Source organism: Schistocerca nitens, chromosome 1 (genome assembly GCF_023898315.1).
Source record: "Schistocerca nitens isolate TAMUIC-IGC-003100 chromosome 1, iqSchNite1.1, whole genome shotgun sequence".
Lineage (NCBI taxonomy): Eukaryota > Metazoa > Arthropoda > Insecta > Orthoptera > Acrididae > Schistocerca > Schistocerca nitens.
Genome location: NC_064614.1, coordinates 777,351,590 through 777,370,105, shown reverse-complemented (window position 1 = coordinate 777,370,105; position 18,516 = coordinate 777,351,590). Strand labels below are relative to the sequence as shown.

The window sequence follows — 18,516 nt, the reverse complement described above, 5'->3', positions numbered from 1 at the left end:
ACGGAAAACGAGTAATGTATACTATGCACAAAAGGTACAAAAGACAAGAGGGAAAAATTAGAGTGGGAGACAAGAGACGAAGTGCTCGAATTGAAAAAGATGTAAGATAGGGATGTTGTCTTTCGCTCTTACTTTTCAATCTGTACATCGAAGACGCCTTGGTGGAAATAGAAGAAAAGTTTTGAGGGAAGTTAAAACTCAAGATGAAATAATATCAATGATAAGTTACAATTATGACATTGCCATCCTCAGCGATAGTGAAGAAGAATTACTTGACTTGTTGAAAGGAATGAATAGACTAATGAATGTAGAATATTGGCTGAGTGTAAACCGCAGAAAGATGAAAGTATCAAGGAGTAAAGTCAGATTAGCGATAAATTTAGCATCAAAGTTGGTGAGCATAGACAGAGTGAAGGAATTCTGCTACCAAGAAAGAAAATAACACATTATGGATGAAGCAACGACGACATAAAAAGCGGACTAGCACACGCAAAGAGGGCGTACCTAGCCGAAAGAAGCCAACAAATGTCAAACCTCGGCCTAAATTTGAGGAATAAACTTCTGATAACGTACGTGTGGAACATAGAATTATGGAAGTGAATCCAGAATTATGAGAGAACTGTAAAAGAAGAAAATCGAATGGTTAGAGTTGTTGTGGTACATAAGGAAGTTGGATCAGGTGAACTGATAAGAAATGAAGAGGTTTTGCGCACAATCGGCGAGGAGAGTAACATGTGGAAACACTGACAAGAAGAAAGGGCAGGATGATAGAACGTCTGTTACGATATCAGAGAATAATTTCCACCATCCTTGAGGAAGCTATGGACGGAAAATTGCAGGGGAAGACAGAGATTGGAATATATCCTACAAATAATTGAATACGTCTGATGCAAATGCTTTTCTGAGATGAAGAGGTTAGCCCAGGAGAGGAAGTCGAGGATGGTCGCATCAAACCAATCATAAGACTGACGGCATATTCTGCCCAACTGTGGAATTTCGTTATTACTAAAACTCAACGACTCCTGCGCGGGACATATTTTAGAAACTTTATTGTCCACGTCCATCAAGCCTCGTACTTCTTCCATCGAAAATGTCTGTTTTCAATTTTTCTTAAATATTCTGTGTGTTCAATATCACTATCATTCTTCCGATTCCCTTTACTTATGACCCAAAACCTTCCTTTTCTCAGATACCAGTCATTTAGCTTCCTTGTGATGGCACTGACTTACGTGACGGAAGCCTTCTAAAGATCGTACGTATAGAACTCGGATCGAAAAGTGACGTCAATGTGCACAATTTGACCGTGCCTGAAGGTCCAGTGTGACAGTACATCTTCAGCGCAAATACAGTTCGTGTTACTGGTGGATTGTGTTGTACGTTTGTGAGCTAGCCTATGGCAATCGAAGCTCAACAGCCAGGTTCTAAATGACAGCGCTTTCTCTGCTCTCTGCTCTCTGCTCTCTCTCGCGTGTTTACATGACTCTACCGCTACACAAGGGAAAATGAAAGTTTTTCTGTGTTTATTCTAGCCAAGGCGGATTAGATATGAACGTACTCATGGCTGGTTTTATGAGTAAATTGTTGACTGAAGTGGACATGCAACCATCGACGTCACTGTTCCGTTTACTTGTTGCTGCATATCTTAAAGAACAAGTTTAGCCAGGACCCAACTTTCTTACACAGTGTATTGGCAAATTTACCAATGAATGGCCGGTTACACTTACTGACAGTAACATTGGCACTGCCATTTACCCAATACCGTGTACAGCCTCATTCGTGAGATGAAATCGATATTTCTTTATGGTATCACCGGAAACAGTGAAGCCGGTGTACATCATGTCAATGAGTGAAACTGGCTATACTGCTGCGTGATTCCTACCAGCGTGATTCGACTCAAATATAAAATTCATACGAACTCAATTCCTAATCGTCTCCCCGTTTATGGGTTTTTATATGTGCTTACTGACTACTAAAAGCAATTGGTGAACTGTCCCACAATGCTTTGAGCCATATGCATTAGAATGGTCACCATTGCAGTTCAAATGCCGTTCATATAACAATTACTTCTGGTGCCTGAGAAATACTTTGATATCTTCAGAACGAAATATGAGTTTCGAAATTAAAAAATAGATTATTCTCAATGCTGGTTCGAAAAAAACTGTTCCAAATTGTATATGCATAGATGTTTGTGATAAAACATTTTAGAGTTAGTTAAATATTATACAGATCGTTTCAAAGAGTGTTTTATATAAATTATGTGGACTTAATCAGTTTCCAGGAAAAGTATTTGTGATTAGTGTTAGCGTTAATGAACACATCACCGTTTTATTTCTACTCATGCAACTACACTTAAAAACTAGGTCTGTTTTCTTTAATGGCTACAAGTTTTTAAATAAAAATTCGTCCATGGAATACATGGAGTTGTCCAGCAGAAATTATTTTTGGGTTAGATTTAAAATTTGCGTTGCTACCTATCAGACATTGGATGTTACTGGGCAAATGACAAAAAATTTTTGTTAGCGAATATTGAAGTCCGCTCTTAGCCACTAATTGCTTTAATAACTGGTAACAAAGGTCATTTTTTCTCTGTTGTTGTTGATATGAATCATACTTTTCCTCTTGAATTATGATGGATTTACGACTAATTTCATTTGAGAATGTATCTTTTGTGATGATACAGTTAAAATGCTTAATTCGATGAAGAGGTACCTACATGACAACTGCCAGTGAAAATCATATATTATTCTTGCTTCTTGCTTTTTTGCAATGAATACTTTCTTTCTTTCTTTCTAAGTGGTGAGTTGCCCTAGAAAAATATTCGATAAGACATTATTGACTGGAATTTTACAAAATATGTCAGGTATATGAGTTGTTTGTTTGCAATACTAGCAATTATACCAAGAGCAATAAACAGTAACTCAACCTTACTGTTCGAGAATCACAGCAATATGCTTCTTCCAGTTCAAGCTTTCAACAATATGTGCACCCAAAAATGTGGACCATTCTTCCTTCTTTACTGTCTACTATTGATGTGCTACATCAGTTGTTGGTGTGTGTCTGTTTGTTGTTCAGAACTAAATACGTGTATTTTATGAAAATTAATAATTCTTTCAGAAACGTCATTAATAACCTCTTCTGTTGTTTTCTCTCTGATGTCATTTATTATAACCCTAGTACTTCAGCAAAAAGTAGCAGTTCAGCTTGATGAATGTTAAGTGAAAGGTCATTCACATACATAAGTAATAGGAGTGAACCAAAAACTGAACTTCGTTGGACTCCCTTCATGATTTCTACACAGTCCCTAAAATTTTCTTTTATTCCAACATTGTTTGGATTATTGAAAATAACGTTATACATATTGTTTTTTTTTTAAAGTATTCTTTCAAACCAGCTGGGAGTACAACCACAGCGAAACATGATCTATGCAATTAAACGCATTGAAAAGATACAAAGAAATGCCAACCAGAGATATTTTATTCCTTAAGGCTTGTAATATTTGACGAGGGAATATATGAATAGCATTATCAGTTGAGCAACCCTTCTGGGACCTAAATTATGATGTGCTATACAAACTGTTCCTACGTAAATTTGAGACTATTCAGGAGGTATTATAGAATATTTTGGAAATATGCACTAGCAGGGAAACTGGACAGCAATTACTTAGGTCTCTCTTGTCACCTTTCTTATAAACATGTCCACAATTGCATGTTTCAGTCTCTCTGACATTTCTTATAAAGTTAGAACAAGTTTCCGGGATTCTGTTTGAAGTTCCAAATACCATATGAGATTTTTTCCAGTTTTTTTTTTAATTTTGTTAAGTTCTGTGAATGATATTGATACTACTTAAAGTAAGGTACTGCTTAAAGTTTTGTGGAATGGAATTTTTATTATATCCTCTTGCTTCTATAACTGGACCATTTTATCTTATTTTTGCTGTTACATTTAGAAACTCATTGTTAAAAGTACTTGCAGCTTATGAGTTAACAATCACAACATTATCATTTAGTTTAGTTGTTGTGGTATCTTGTATACTGAACTGTCATGTCTCCCATTTCACAATATCCCATATAGTTCCAATCTCATTATCTGCATTTTAACTTCTGTTAGGACTTGCATATTTCTGGACATTTTAATAAATATTACTGTATTTTTTTGTAGAATGCAATCAATGTTGCATCTTGACTTATTCTGGCACATATATAGATTTCCTTTTTCCTCTTACATGAGATATTAATCTCTTTAGTTATCCATGCCTTAAAGATTTTTATAATCGACTTTTTGGATAACTTTTTAGAAAACCTACTTTCTAATATTTACAGTATTTACTATGGAACATACTGCATTTCTCATTAGTTTATATTTATAAATATAGCTCATATCATACCACCTACTTTAACTTATTTTTAAAACACTCTATTCTGTTGACATTAATAAGCCTCATTGCTCTGTAGGAATAAGCTTCAGAGCTATAAGGAGTTACATTATTTCCATTAATTGTGTATTATGACCAGGTAGTCCATTAACAATTTCGTACACAGTAATTGTTTCAGCCTTAGCACTGTCTATAAAAATGTTATCAGTTAAGGTCGTTTTATGTTGCTGCATGGTACTTGGAAAAATTACCACTGAAATCAGATTGAAACAGCCTAACGATGAATCCATCTCATTTTTACAGTCTGAATCCTTTACGAAATCTACATTGAAATCTCCGCAAACCACTAATTGTTTTTTCTTGTGTGCCATGTAGCTCAATAGGGAGTCGAGATACATTATGAACAGCTGAAAGTTTTCTAGAGGGTATCTGTAGACTTTTACAATTAAAAGAGAAATATCTTGCGATAACAACTGACACGCATATGATTGTAGGATCTAATCCATACAATAACAATATGTTTCAATATTTCTGGCTTTGTGTCCATTTTTTACATATGCTGTAACTCCACCTCCTGCCATGTTGATTCTACATGAAAACGATACTGTTCTGTAATCCCTTATATTTAACTTCTCTAACACTGTAGTTACATAATTTATCTTAATTACTTTTTAATTTCATTGTATATTCCAGAATATAACAAAGTAGCTATGACTAATATGCAGCAAAACTTTCTCCAAAATGTACGGAAATAATAGCCAGATAAGAACTGACAGCAAATAGTAGGTTCATTTCAACTTCAGTATATTGTTATTATGAGTATATGTGACCAATTCTGAATGCTTGAGATAAACATAATGTTTTATTAATATTTTATATTTATGAATACATGGGCTAAGAATTTTAATATATTTCACGAAATTCGTAACTGTGCTGTCTGTGATAATATTATTTATTCTGTTACTGGTTCGGTCTTAAACCATCATCAACGGCAGAAAAATTATTGCAGATGTAGCACATGTTGTAAGTGCTTTGACATAACCATAATTAACCATAATTGCCATTAAAAATGAAAACTCCTAGCAAAATTACAATATGACAGCTCATTGACATTGCTTTTTGTCAGTGGACCATCACATTGTAATCTTGCTACAATTTTTAATAAAAATGTTATCAGTTAAGGTCCTTTTATGTTGCAATGGGCAGTTATGGTTTTCAATAGTAATGTATGTCAAAGAACGTGTGGCATGTGATATTTCTGCGATAATTTTCTGCTGTTGATGATGGTTCAAGACCGAAACCGGTAGCAGAATAAATAATTATCATAGACAGCACAGTGTTATGCATTTTATAAAATGCGAACATGCTGTTGACAAGCGCCTAAGCATGATGTTCAGTTTTAATATAATTTTTTGTGTTGCTTCTGACACTAAGTCTTACCTTGGAAGATGGGTGCCATCCGAGTAAAGACAACAGTAACCCCTTGCTGACTGTACTGCCCAAGGACCATCTCCATAAAGAAGATAGGTACACCCATCACCATTAACATGATGATGTAAGGGATAAGGAAGGCGCCTGCAAAGAAATTCAGATAAATATGCAACTATGCAGCTACGATAAGGACAAGTGATCCCCAGCAGTGACCACTTGAACAATGACCATCAACAGCCTCAAACTGTTTCCTGGATACATACATTAGTACAATTAATACAGTTAAAAGATGTCATAAAGGCACACTCGTTTTGCAGAGATATGGCACATTAACAAACGACTTAACCAGTATTTTAAAAAAATCAGCTGGTATCCCTGTCTACAGAGGTACGCAGAATGAATCTGTACATGACGTACATGTAACAGGTATTCATGCACTAACATTCTTCGAATTTTTTATTTTAGGCTGAGCCAGTGAATTTAAAAAAAGCAGAGTATAACTTCCAAGCTCTGTAATACTTAATGACTATAACAGCGAAAAGCAATACAATGGAGGACGAAAGGGTTGCTTCGAGGGATGAAATAGCGAAAGTCATGGAGGATTATACAGACAAATAGGGAAGGAACAATAAAAATTCTTGTATAACTCGCGAGATTATGAATTTATCTAATGAAAGCAAGAAATGGAGGGAATATAGACGAATAGACCATAATATTGCAGGAAGTACAAACTGGCTAAGTTGGAATGGCTAGACAATAAATAAGAAGGCTGCAGAAGCACGTATGACTAGGAGAATCAAAGATGTCGCTTATAGGAAAACTGAAGAGACATTTGAAAAAAAGGTGGCAGCTGTATGAATATCAAGAGCTCAGGTAATAAGGCATAGTAAGGAAAGAAGGCAGAGCTAGAAGACAAAAGTAATATACATGTATAGTCTATATGAGGAAAAGACTCAAGAGTTCGAAGGTGGGATTAAAATTCGGGGTCAAAGGATATTAGCGATAAGATTTGCTGATGACTTTCGTATCCTCAGCGAAAATAAAAAAGAATTACAGGAATGAACAATCACATGAGTACAGAACATGGATTGAGAATAAACCGGAAAAAGACCAGAGTAATGAGAAGCAGCAGAAATGAGAGCAGGGAGTAACTTGATATCAAAATTATTGAACATGAAGTAGATGAAGTTAAGAAATTTTTCTACCTAGGCAACAAAATAATCCATAGACGATGCAAGGAGGACATAAAAAGCAGACTTACATAGATAATAACGACATTCCTGGCCAAAACAAGTCTATTGGGCTCAAATGTTGGCCTAATTTGAGGAAGAAATTTATGGTAATAAACGTTTGGAGCACAGTATTTTAGTATAGTGAATCATAGACTGTGAGAAAAGAGGAACAAAGGAGAATCGAAGAGACTGATATGTGCTGCTACAGAAGAATATTGAAAATTAAGTAGACTCTGATAAGATTAGGCATGAGGAGGTTCTTTTCAGAATCGGCGAAGAAAGTAATATAGGGAAATTCTGAAAACACTGACAAGAAGAAGCGACAGGATGTTAGGACATGTTAAGGCATCAGGGAATAACTTCCTTGGTGCTAGACGGAACAGTAGAGAGCAAAAACTGTAGGAAAAGACGGAGATTGGAATACACCCAGCAAGTAATTGAGGACATAGAATGGAAGTGCTGCTTTGAGATGAAGAGGCTAGCGTAGAGTGGGCCACATCAAAGCAGTCAGAAGACATACGACACAAAAAAATCAGGGAAATAAACTTGAAGGTTCAAATGGCTCTGAGCACTATGGGACTCAACTACTGTGGTCATCAGTCCCCTAGAACTTAGAACTACTTAAACCTAACTAACCTAAGGACATCACACACATCCATGCCCGAGGCAGGATTCGAATCTGCGACCGTAGCAGTCGCACGGTTCCGGACTGCGAGCCTAGAACCGCGAGACCACCGCGGCCGGCAAACTTGAAGGCAATATCATAGAAAGAGAAGAGACAGTAAATGTAGATGAGATGGCACTCAGAGACCTCAGGCGAGAAAAGGCTCTTAGAGTAGACGACATTCCATCATAATTACTGCAAACCTTGAGAGGCCTAGTCTTGACAAAACTGTTTCACCTGTTGATATGTGATATAGATGAAATAAGTTGAAAGAAAAAGTAATATTTCAGGTGCCGAAAAAGATAGTCGATAATATTACTGAAATATCAGATTAATAATTCATGATCGCCAAATACTGGCACGAATTGTTTACAGAAAAATAAAAGAACATATCAGTTCATGTTGTGAAGAAATGTAGGACCACGTGAGGCATTATCGACTCCTAGAAATGTAGTATATGTTTATAGCATCTGCAGATTTAGAGGAATTGTTTGACAGTACTGACTGGAGTTCACTCTTTAAATTATAAAGGTAGCAGAGAAGACTTGTAAAGTACGCCTTTGTTACTCAATCTGTACACTGAGCAAGCTGTGAAGGAAATAGCTCCGCTGTTCTGGCCACAGGTGGGTCTCAGCCAAAGGCGTCTTTTTGGTGTGGTATGGAGGGGCGTTTGTTTAGGTCAGCACACTCCCAGTCGTTCTCGGCTTTGCAGACCTTGGAGTCGCTGCTTCTCACTCGAGTAACTTCTCAATTGGCAGCACGAGCCTGGCATGGATAATGCCTCAGACGCGGCCAACGGATTCGGCGCATATTTAGCAGGTCGTTTCTGTGGAACCTCCAATGAAAGACTAAGATATTTTGACTGAATGCCCCCTATTTTTGGAAAAACCGGCCCTAAAGTTGAAGACGTGAAATCGGATAAAAACTAAAAGGATCAATGGACAACTAAAAACTGAGCATTATTTTTGATTATATATCGATCCGAGACGCATATTCTCCTAGAAATACAGTAAAGCAAGTTTTACGCCTTACACTTATATATCCATGAAGCAAAAGCTGCTCACCGAAGCGCAACTAATGTAACAGCCAAGGCATGGGGTTGAGGAGCAGCAGATCTGTGTTCGATTGCCAAATGCAAGTCGTAGTTTTTTATTTTCCTTTTGTATTTTTTTCCGTATCGTAGGAATATGAGAGTTGACAAGATACGTAAATCACTTATGACAATTACCATCAGACTCGTTGTTCAATATAAAAGAGGGCATGTAACACAATGAGAGAAAGAGTCACTTTAAGGCGAGCTGGTGTAAAATTTTAATTCTTTAATACTCTAAGATGTTTGAGAAATTTATTTGCTACCTTATTATTATTCGTTAGAGATTTTCTTACCTTACTAACTCTGCTGTTCCTACTGCGCCGACTGTTGGCACACATGGTGTGGTTTTTGGTTGAATCGGTGGCGCCTACTGTAGGCCGTGCTGGGGAGGTGTGACTCAGAGCGAGGCAGTCACTGGCGACCCGGGAACGAGGTACACTGAAGAGCCAAAGAAACTGGTACAACGGCCTAATATCGTGTAGGGCTTCCGCGAGGAAGCAGAAGTGCGGTAACACGACGTGCATGGTGTCGATTAACGTCTGTAGTGTAGAGGGAATTGACACCATGAATCCTGCAGGGCTTTCGATAAATCCGTAAGAGGAGGGGGCTTCTGAACAGCTCGTTGCAAGGCATCTCAGATATGCTCAATAAAGTTTATGTCTGGGGAGTTTGTTCGCCAGAGGAAGCGTTTAAACTCAGAAGAGTGGAGCCACTCTGTAGCAATTCTGGACGTTTGGGGTGTCGCATTGTCCCGCTAGAATTTCCCAAATCCGTCGTAATGCACAATGGACATGAATGAATGCAGGTGACAGGATGCTTACGTACGTGTCACCTGCCGGAGTCGTATCTAGACGTATCAGGGGTCCCATATCACTGTAACTGCATACGCCCCACACCATTACAGAGCCTCCACCAGCTTAAACAGTCCCCTGGTAACATGCAGGGCCATGGATTTATGAGGATGTCTCCATATCCGTACACGTCCATCCGCTCGATACAATTTTAAACTTCACTCGTCCGACCAGGCAATATGTTTCCACTGTGTGCCGGACAGAGATTCGAACTCGAGATTCTTGCCTTTCGCCGGCAACTGCTCTACCAACTGAGCTACCCAAGCAAGACTCACACCCCGTCCTCACAGCTTTACTTCTGCCAGTACCTCGTCTCCTACCTTCCAAACTTTACAGAAGCTCTCCTGCGATACTTGCAGAACTAGCACTCCTGAAAGAGAGGATATTATGGAGACATGGCTTTGCCACAGCCTGGGGGATGTTTCCAGAATGAGATTTTCACTCCGCTGCATCCCCCAGGCTGTGGCAAAGCCATGTCTCCGCAATATCCTTTCTTTCAAGAGTGCTAGTTCTACAAGTTCCGCAGGAGAGCTTCAGTAAAATTTGGAAGGTAGGAGACGAGGTACTGGCAGAAGTAAAGCTGTGAGGACGGGGTGTGAGTCATGCTTGGGTAGCTCAGTTGGTAGAGCACTTGCCCGCGAAAGGCAAAGGTCCCAAGTTCGAATTTCAGTCCGGCACACAGTTTTAATCTGCCAGGAAGTTTCATATCAGCGCACACTCCGCTGCAGAGTGAAAATCTCATTCTGGGAACATGTTTCCAGTTATCAACAATCCAATGTCGGTGTTGACGGACCCAGGCGAGGCGTAAAGCTTTGTGTCGTGCAGTCATCAAGGGCATACAAGTGGGCCTTCTGCTCCGAAAGCCCATCTCGATTATGTTTCGTTGAATGGTTCGTACGCTGACACTTGCTGGTGGACTATCACTGAAATCTACAGTAATCTGTGGAAGAGTTGCACTTCTGTCACGTTGAACGATTCTCTTCAGTCGTCGTTGGTCCCGTTCTTGCAGGATCTTTTTCCAGCCGCAGCGATGTCGGAGATTTGATGTTTTACCGGATTCCTGATATTCACGGTACACTCGTGAAATGGCCGAACGGGAAAATTCCCACTTCATCGCTACCTCGGAGATGCTGTGTCACATCACTCGTGCGTCGACTATAACACCAAGTCCAAATTCACTTAAATCTTGACAGTCTGCCATTGTAGCAGTAGTAACCAATCTAACAACTGCGCCAGGCACTTGTTGTCTTATATAGACATTGCCGACTGCAGCGCTGTATTCTGCCTGTTTACATATCTCTGTATGTGAATACGCATGCTCTTCAGTGTAGTTCGGCAAGCACTTCTAATGTGAGCCGTGAGTTGCCGAGCCGTTAACTGGAAATGTTTGTTGGACTCGGCCCGGTATATGGTCGGGTGACTAGGTCGAGTACAACACCCTTTTCCCTTTACCGGCTCGGCAACTCACGGCCCACATTAGAAGTGCTTGCCGTACTATCTCCTTCTCGGATCACCACCGACTGCCTCGCTCTGCACTCACGCCTCCTCTATAGGGGCTACAGCTGGGGCTACCATTGCAACCAAAAGCATCGCCATGCCGCAGATGTGTCAGCAGTCGGCACTCTACCAATTTACGTACGGAAGAAAACTCAAATCAAAAACCCGCGGAATGCACTTGAGAATCGAACACATGGTCTCTGCTCCCCCACCAGATGCCTTGGTCGTTACGCCAGCAGTTTAAGAGGTGAATAGCGTTCACCTTATGGGTATGTTACCGGCAGTTCTGCTCGTGCGTTTGAGGACCATGTATATGACGGTGAAAAATGCTCAGACTGCATTTAGCAAGTAAAAACAAATACGCCTCGCCCCAGTTTGGACCTCTTGACCTTCTGCATGCTAACCAAAAACGCTACTCGCTGCACCAGCTGTACTGCACTACTATTTATGCTGACAGAGGCACTTACTGTACATGTGATTACAGTGTTGCCAGACTGCCAGTCTTTAACACCCATTTACAGTCGGAAATATGCACAGGACGAAATTTTGTAACAGACATTTTTGTATCGCTAGTATGTGAGTAATCGCGCTGTGAAGACAGAGTGCGCAAATTTTTCTTCACCCTGCGTAATACCAGTTACCTAAAATCTATTAGTAGCCATTACACTACACATCAAACATAACGATTTCTTTCTTTCTTGGGGCTTTTGTCCCGCGTCACGCGGGTCGGCCGTGTTACCATTGATTTGGCAGCGTTAGTTGCAGAGGGTGGCCGGATGCCCTTCTTGCCGCCATTCCGAACTCCCCGGGACGGCATTAGTGTTCCCCAGCTGCCTGCATCTAGTGGAAGCCATGGAAGATTGCGAACGTTCTCAAATGTCAGCGAATCCTGGAACCGAGGCGGAACATGGGGACCAGCCCGGTATTCACCTAGTGGGATGTGGAAAACCGCCTAAAAACGACATCCAGGTTGGCCAGCATACCTGCCCTCGCCGTAATCCGCTGGGCGTATTCGATCCGGGGCCTGCGCGCCTACCCGAGTCCAGGAAGCAGCGCATTAGCGCTCTCGGTTACCCTGGCGGGTATATCGAACATAACAAACAGTATGTAGTAGAATATAATGAAACTCGCTACATGCGTTTAAATATTTTACACATAAGCTACTCAGATATTTAAAGTACGAAATTCAAGTTCATTGCGTTATGAATTTCTTTTTTCGGCAGTTCGGTTCAGAACCTCCTCATTAGTTATTCGATCCACCTATCCAATCTTCAGTATTCTTCTATAACACCACATTTCAGTCCGCATCCGGTAGCTGAGTGGTCAGTGTGACAGAATGTCAATCGTCAGGACCCGGTTTGGATTCCCGGCTGGGTCGGAGACTTTCGCCGCTCAGAGACTGGGTGTTGTGTTGTCCTAATCATCATCATTTCATCCCCATCGACGGTAAACGGTCTACTCGAAGGGAGGCCCTAGTCACACGACATTATTACCACATTTCAGAAGCTTGCGTTCTCTTCTTGTCTCCTTCATTGTCCACATTTCACTTCTGTACATGGTGACACTACAGAAAAATACTTTCAAAAGAATAACTAACGTTATTTTCGAAGTTAAAATTTCTCTTTCAGAAATAATTTTTTCCTATTTTAGGTCGGCATTTTACACCTATTCTTTGACCATCAGTTATTTTTCCTGCCGAAGTGCAAAAATCAGTATCTAAGCTAATTCCCTCAGCATTGTGCGATTTAATTCGACTGCGGTCGATTATCCTTGTTTTATTTATGCTGATATTCATCTCATAAACTCTTCCTGAGTCACAGCTCATTCCATTCAACCGCTGTTCCAAGTCTTTTGCTGCCTCTGTCAGAGTTGCAATATCGTCAGAAAAACATTTTGATTTCGTCTCGCTGAACTTTTACACCATTTTCAAATATATATAGTTGGTTTCCATCACAGCTTGTCCGTCTCCATGTTGTTGTTGTGGTCTTCAGTCCTGAGACTGGTTTGATGCAGCTCCCCATGCTACTCTGTCCTGTGCAAGCTTCTTCTTCTCCCACTACCTACTGCAACATACATCCTTCTGAATCTGCTTGGTGTATTCATCTCTTGGTCTCCCTCTACGATTTTTACCCTCCACGCTGCCCTACAATGCTAAATTGGTGATCCCTTCATGCCTCAGAACATGTCCTACCAATCGAGCCCTTCTTCTAGTCAAGTTGTGCCACAAACTTCTCTTCTCCCCAATCCTATGCAATACCTCCTCATTAGTTACGTTATGTACCCATCTAATCTTCAGCATTCTTCTGTAGCACCACATTTCGAAAGCTTCTATTGTCTTCTTGTCTAAACTATTTATCGTCCATGTTTCACTTCCATATATAGCTACACTCCATACAAATACTTTCAGAAATGACTTCCTGACACTTAAATCTATACTCGATGTTAACAAATTTCTCTTCTTCAGAAACGCTATCCTTGCCACTGCCGGTCTACATTTTATATCCTCTCTACTTCGACCATCATCAGTTACTTTGCTCCCCAAATAGCAAAACTCCTTTACTACTTTAAGTGTCTCATTTCCTAATCTAATACCCTCAGCTCTCCCGACTTAATTCGACTACATTCCATTATCCTCGTTTTGCTTTTGTTGATGTTCATCTTATATCCTCCTTCCAAGACGCTATCCATTCCGTTCAACTGCTCTTCTAAGTCCTTTGCTGTCTCTGACAGAATTACAATATCATCGGCGAACCTCAAAGTTTTTATTTCTTCTCCATGGATTTTAATACCTACTCCGAATTTTTCTTTTGTTTCCTTCACTGCTTGCTCAATATACAGACTGAATAACATCGGGGAGAGGCTACAACCCTGTCTCACTCCCTTCCCAACCACTGCTTATCTTTCACGCCCCTCAACTCTTATAACTGCCATCTGGTTTCTGTACAAATTGTAAATAACCTTTTGCTCCCTGTATTTTACCCCTGCCACCTTCAGAATCTGAAAGAGAGTATTCCAGTCAACATTGTCAAAAGCTTTCTCTAAGTCTACAAATGCTAGAAACGTAGGATTGCCTTTCCTTAATCTAACTTCCAAGATAAGTCGTAGGGTCAGTATTGCCTCACGTGTTCCAATATTTCTACGGAATCCAAACTGATCTTCCCCGAGGTCGGCTTCTACAAGTTTTTCCATTCGTCTGTAAAGAATTCGCGTTAATATTTTGCAGCCGTGACTTATTAAACTGATAGTTCGGTAATTTCCACATCTGTCAACACCTGCTTTCTTTGGCATTGGAATTATTATATTCTTCTTGAAGTCTGAGGGTATTTCGCCTGTCTCATTCATCTTGCTCACCAGATGGCATTGTCAGGACTGGCTCTCCCAAGGCCATCAGTAGTTCTAATGGAATGTTGTCTACTCCCGGGGCCTTGTTTCGACTCAGGTCTTTCAGTGCTCTGTCAAACTCTTCACGCAGTCTCATATCTCCCATTTCATCTTCATCTACATCCTCTTCCATTTCCATAATATTGTCCTCAAATACATCGCCCTTGTATAGACCCTCTATATACTCCTTCCACCTTTCTGCTTTCCCTTCTTTGCTTAGAACTGGCTTTCCATCTGAGCTCTTGATATTCATACAAGTGATTCTCTTTTCTCCAAATTTCTCTTTAATTTTCCTATAGTCAGTATCTATCTTACCCCTAGTGAGATAAGCCTGTACATTCTTACATATGTCCTCTAGCCATGCCTGCTTAGCCATTTTGCACTTCCTGTCGATCTCATTTTTGAGACGTTTGTATTCCTTTTTGCCTGCTTCATTTACAGCATCTTTATATTTTCTCCTTTCATCAATTAAATTCAATATTTCTTCTGTTACCCAAGGATTTCTACTAGCCCTCGTCTTTTTACCTACTTTATCCTCTGCTGCCTTCACTACTTCATCCCTCAAAGCTACCCATTCTTCTTCTACTGTATTTCTTTCCCCCATTCCTGTCAATTGTTCCCTTATGCTCTCCCTGAAACTCTCTACAACCTCTGGTTCTTTCAGTTTATCCAGGTCCCATCTCCTTAAATTCCCACCTTTTTGCAGTTTCTTCAGTTTTAATCTACAGTTCATAACCAATAGCCTGTGGTCAGAGACCACATCTGCCCCTAGTAATGTCTTACAATTTAAATGCTGGTTCCTAAATCTCTGTCTTACCATTATATAATCTATCTGAAACCTGTCAGTATCTCCAGGCTTCTTCCATGTATACAACCTTCTTTTATGATTCTTGGACCAAGTGTTAGCTATGACTAAGTTGTGCTCTGTGCAAAATTCTACCTGTCGGCTTCCTCTTTCATTTCTTACCCCCAATCCATATTCACCTACTACATTTCCTTCTCTCCCTTTTCCTACTACCGAATTCCAGTCACCCATGACTATTAAATTTTCGTCTCCCCTCACTATCTGAATAATTTCTTTTATTTCATCATACATTTCTTCAATTTCTTCGTCATCTGCAGATCTAGTTGGCATATAAAGTTGTACCACTGTAGTAGGCGTGGGCTTCGTGTCTATCTTGGCCACAATAATGCGTTCCCTATGCTGTTTGTAGTAGCTTACCCGCATTCCTATTTTTTTATTCATTATTAAACCTACTCCTGCATTACCCCTACTTGACTTATAACCCTATATTCGCCTGACCAAAAATCTTGTTCCTGCTGCCACTGTACTTCACTAATTCCCACTATATTTAACTTTAACCTATCCATTTCCCTTTTTAAATTTTCTAGCCTACCTGCCCGATCAAGGGATCTGACATTCCACGCTCCGATCCGCGCCAGTTTTCTTTCTCCTGATAACGACGTCCTCTTGAGTAGTCCCCGCCAGGAGATCCGAATGGGGGACTATTTTACCTCCGGAATATTTTACCCAAGAGGACGCCATCATCATTAACCATACAGTAGAGCTGTATGCCCTCGGGAAAAATTACGGCTTCAGTTTCCCCTTGCTTTCAATCGTTCGCAGTACCAGCACAGCAAGGCTGTTTTGGTTAGTGTTAGTGTTACAAGGCCAGATCAGTCAATCATCCAGACTGTTGCCCTTGCAACTACTGAAAAGGCTCCTGCCCCTCTTCAGGAACCACACGTTTGTCTGGCCTCTCAACAGATACCCCTCCGTTGTGGTTGCACCTACGGTACGGCTATTAAAAAAAAAAAAAATTTAAAAAAAATAAATATATAGTAGTCAGCTTGGGTGACTGCCCTGCGCCGGAGGACGTGGGTTCATTTCCCGGTTCAAATGGTTCAAATGGCTCTGAGCACTATGGGACTTAACTTCTGAGGTCATCAGTCCCCTAGAACTTAGGACCACTTAAACCTAACTAACCTAAGGTCATCACACACATCCATGCCCGAGGCATGATTCGAACCTGCGACCATAGGGGTCGCGCGGTTCCGGACAGTAGCGCCTAGAACCGCTCGGCCACTTCGGCCGGCCATTTTCCAGTACTAACAGGGATTTCTTCTTTGGCAAGGGGACTAGATGGGGCCCAATCACAAGGGAACGCCTCAAACATCGCCAACTTATTTCGATGATATTTGGCAGGTCACTTGTACACAATCTAAAACAAAAGACTCTAAGACATTTCGGCTCAATACCACCCATCCCCCCTCCAGGTTTCTGAGAAAACCACCCGTGTAGTTCATAACGTGCAATCGATTCAAAACTGAGACACTCGATAGACAGTACTGTATTTCATTTCCTCGGTCTTACGTTAAACACCAATATTGACAAGTCATAACCTCGTCACACTAACATATCCGCTTAACACTGTCGCATGTTTCTAGATCTTAATTCTTTGCATAACTTACCACAATAATAGCAGAAATGGTCTTTCGCACCTGTAATAGGATCTCCATTATTAAAGTGTTCTACAGAATTTTCAGTTGGTCTAATCAAGTATTTACGCCAGTCATCTCTAACATATTTTCCGCTAGCAGCATCAACGGCAAGTCCGGTTGTATTTACCCCTTACTTCGAATTTAAGGCACGCTGCGGAGAATACATGAACAAAAATATGAGAGAGCGCATACAGAGTGCGACAAAACACAGTAACTTCTGATCCAGCTGTGAAACTCGTTTGAATCTCTAAGCCTACCAGCTTAGCGGATACTTCTTTATCTTGATAAAGTTAAATCCGCCTAAATTCTCTTCCTCATTTACAGGGAAATTACTTCCAACCCGTTCTTTTGCTTTTCCTTGCCCACAGAAGGTCATTTGGCGAGTATAAGATAAGACCGTCGAGGTATTATCCTCTTTTAATCTGTACAGAACGAGGAAAGTAAATTAAATTTAAACTCAATATTTTATTCAATTATGGGCTTCTCTTATATGCGGAACAACGGTAGTACGTATGTTTTCTGTTTCCTCTACAGGACAGAATTTATCGGACATAGAATTTATTGGACTACAGAATATTGTTAGCTTGTCAACAATAGCAAAATTTAGTTACGCCTCGTACAAAGAGGTCCACACATTTTTAATCTCAAGTACCATATTACAGCTTTATAGTTTTCCTTATCAGACTTGCTTACAACGAAACATGAAATTTATTAAAAGCTCACGCTTCTCATTCAAAAAGAAACATTAAGAATTACGATAATTCATATTTCGCCGAAGCTGACATATAAAAGAAAGTTACCAAAATCTGGTTGTTTTTGTTTCTAATGCATAAGATATACATGAAAGAGTATTTATAAGGAATAATTTATTAATAATTTGTCTTTAGGATTCATTCCATGAATCAGTCTCAAAGAAAACCGTTAATGAGTGTAATAATTCTACAGAATCGTTCGTTATTTTCGTAAACCAAAGATCTATTGCAGTCTTGATCTATTCCTAATCGAGAGCTGCGGAAGAAAGACTTTTTGTTCATCATAAGCTAAATTTTTCAGTAGTAACAGTTGATTCGATGGAACATAACAGACACTTTAGGCAGCCATATGAAATGGCTTGGGCTAATTCGCCTCTTTCGGTATCAGAATAAAGTTCACAGCGATCCAGCAGATACTTGTTTCGTTATGAATCCAGTCATGGATCACGAAAATTTTATTAATTAGGTAATTCATTTCGGGCAGCTTTGACCATTTTTAGACTTGAATGTGCTACATTACATGAAACGTGTCATTGCGTATATAGGTCGTACAGTTACATTACAGTTATATGAATCAGTCATACGAAGTGGATTCACACAGGCCTGAAGATGGTCACAGCTGATAGAAATTAATCACCTGATTAATAAAATTTTTGCGATCCATTACAGGATTTATAAGAAAACAAATCTTTCGACATCAATCTTGTTTCTTGTATTCACTTTATCTGCTTTCTCTATGGG

General features: G+C 40.0%; 1 protein-coding gene across 1 annotated transcript in view; it reads right to left on the bottom strand.

Moving 5' to 3' along the window:
• LOC126261767 (sodium- and chloride-dependent glycine transporter 1-like) overlaps positions 1 to 18,516 on the bottom strand; it is a 300,835-nt gene that overhangs the window by 151,320 nt on the left and 130,999 nt on the right. The window contains exon 3 of the mRNA XM_049958567.1: positions 5,813 to 5,947. Coding sequence (XP_049814524.1) covers positions 5,813 to 5,947 — 135 coding nt within the window. The remainder of the gene's footprint in view (positions 1 to 5,812; positions 5,948 to 18,516) is intronic.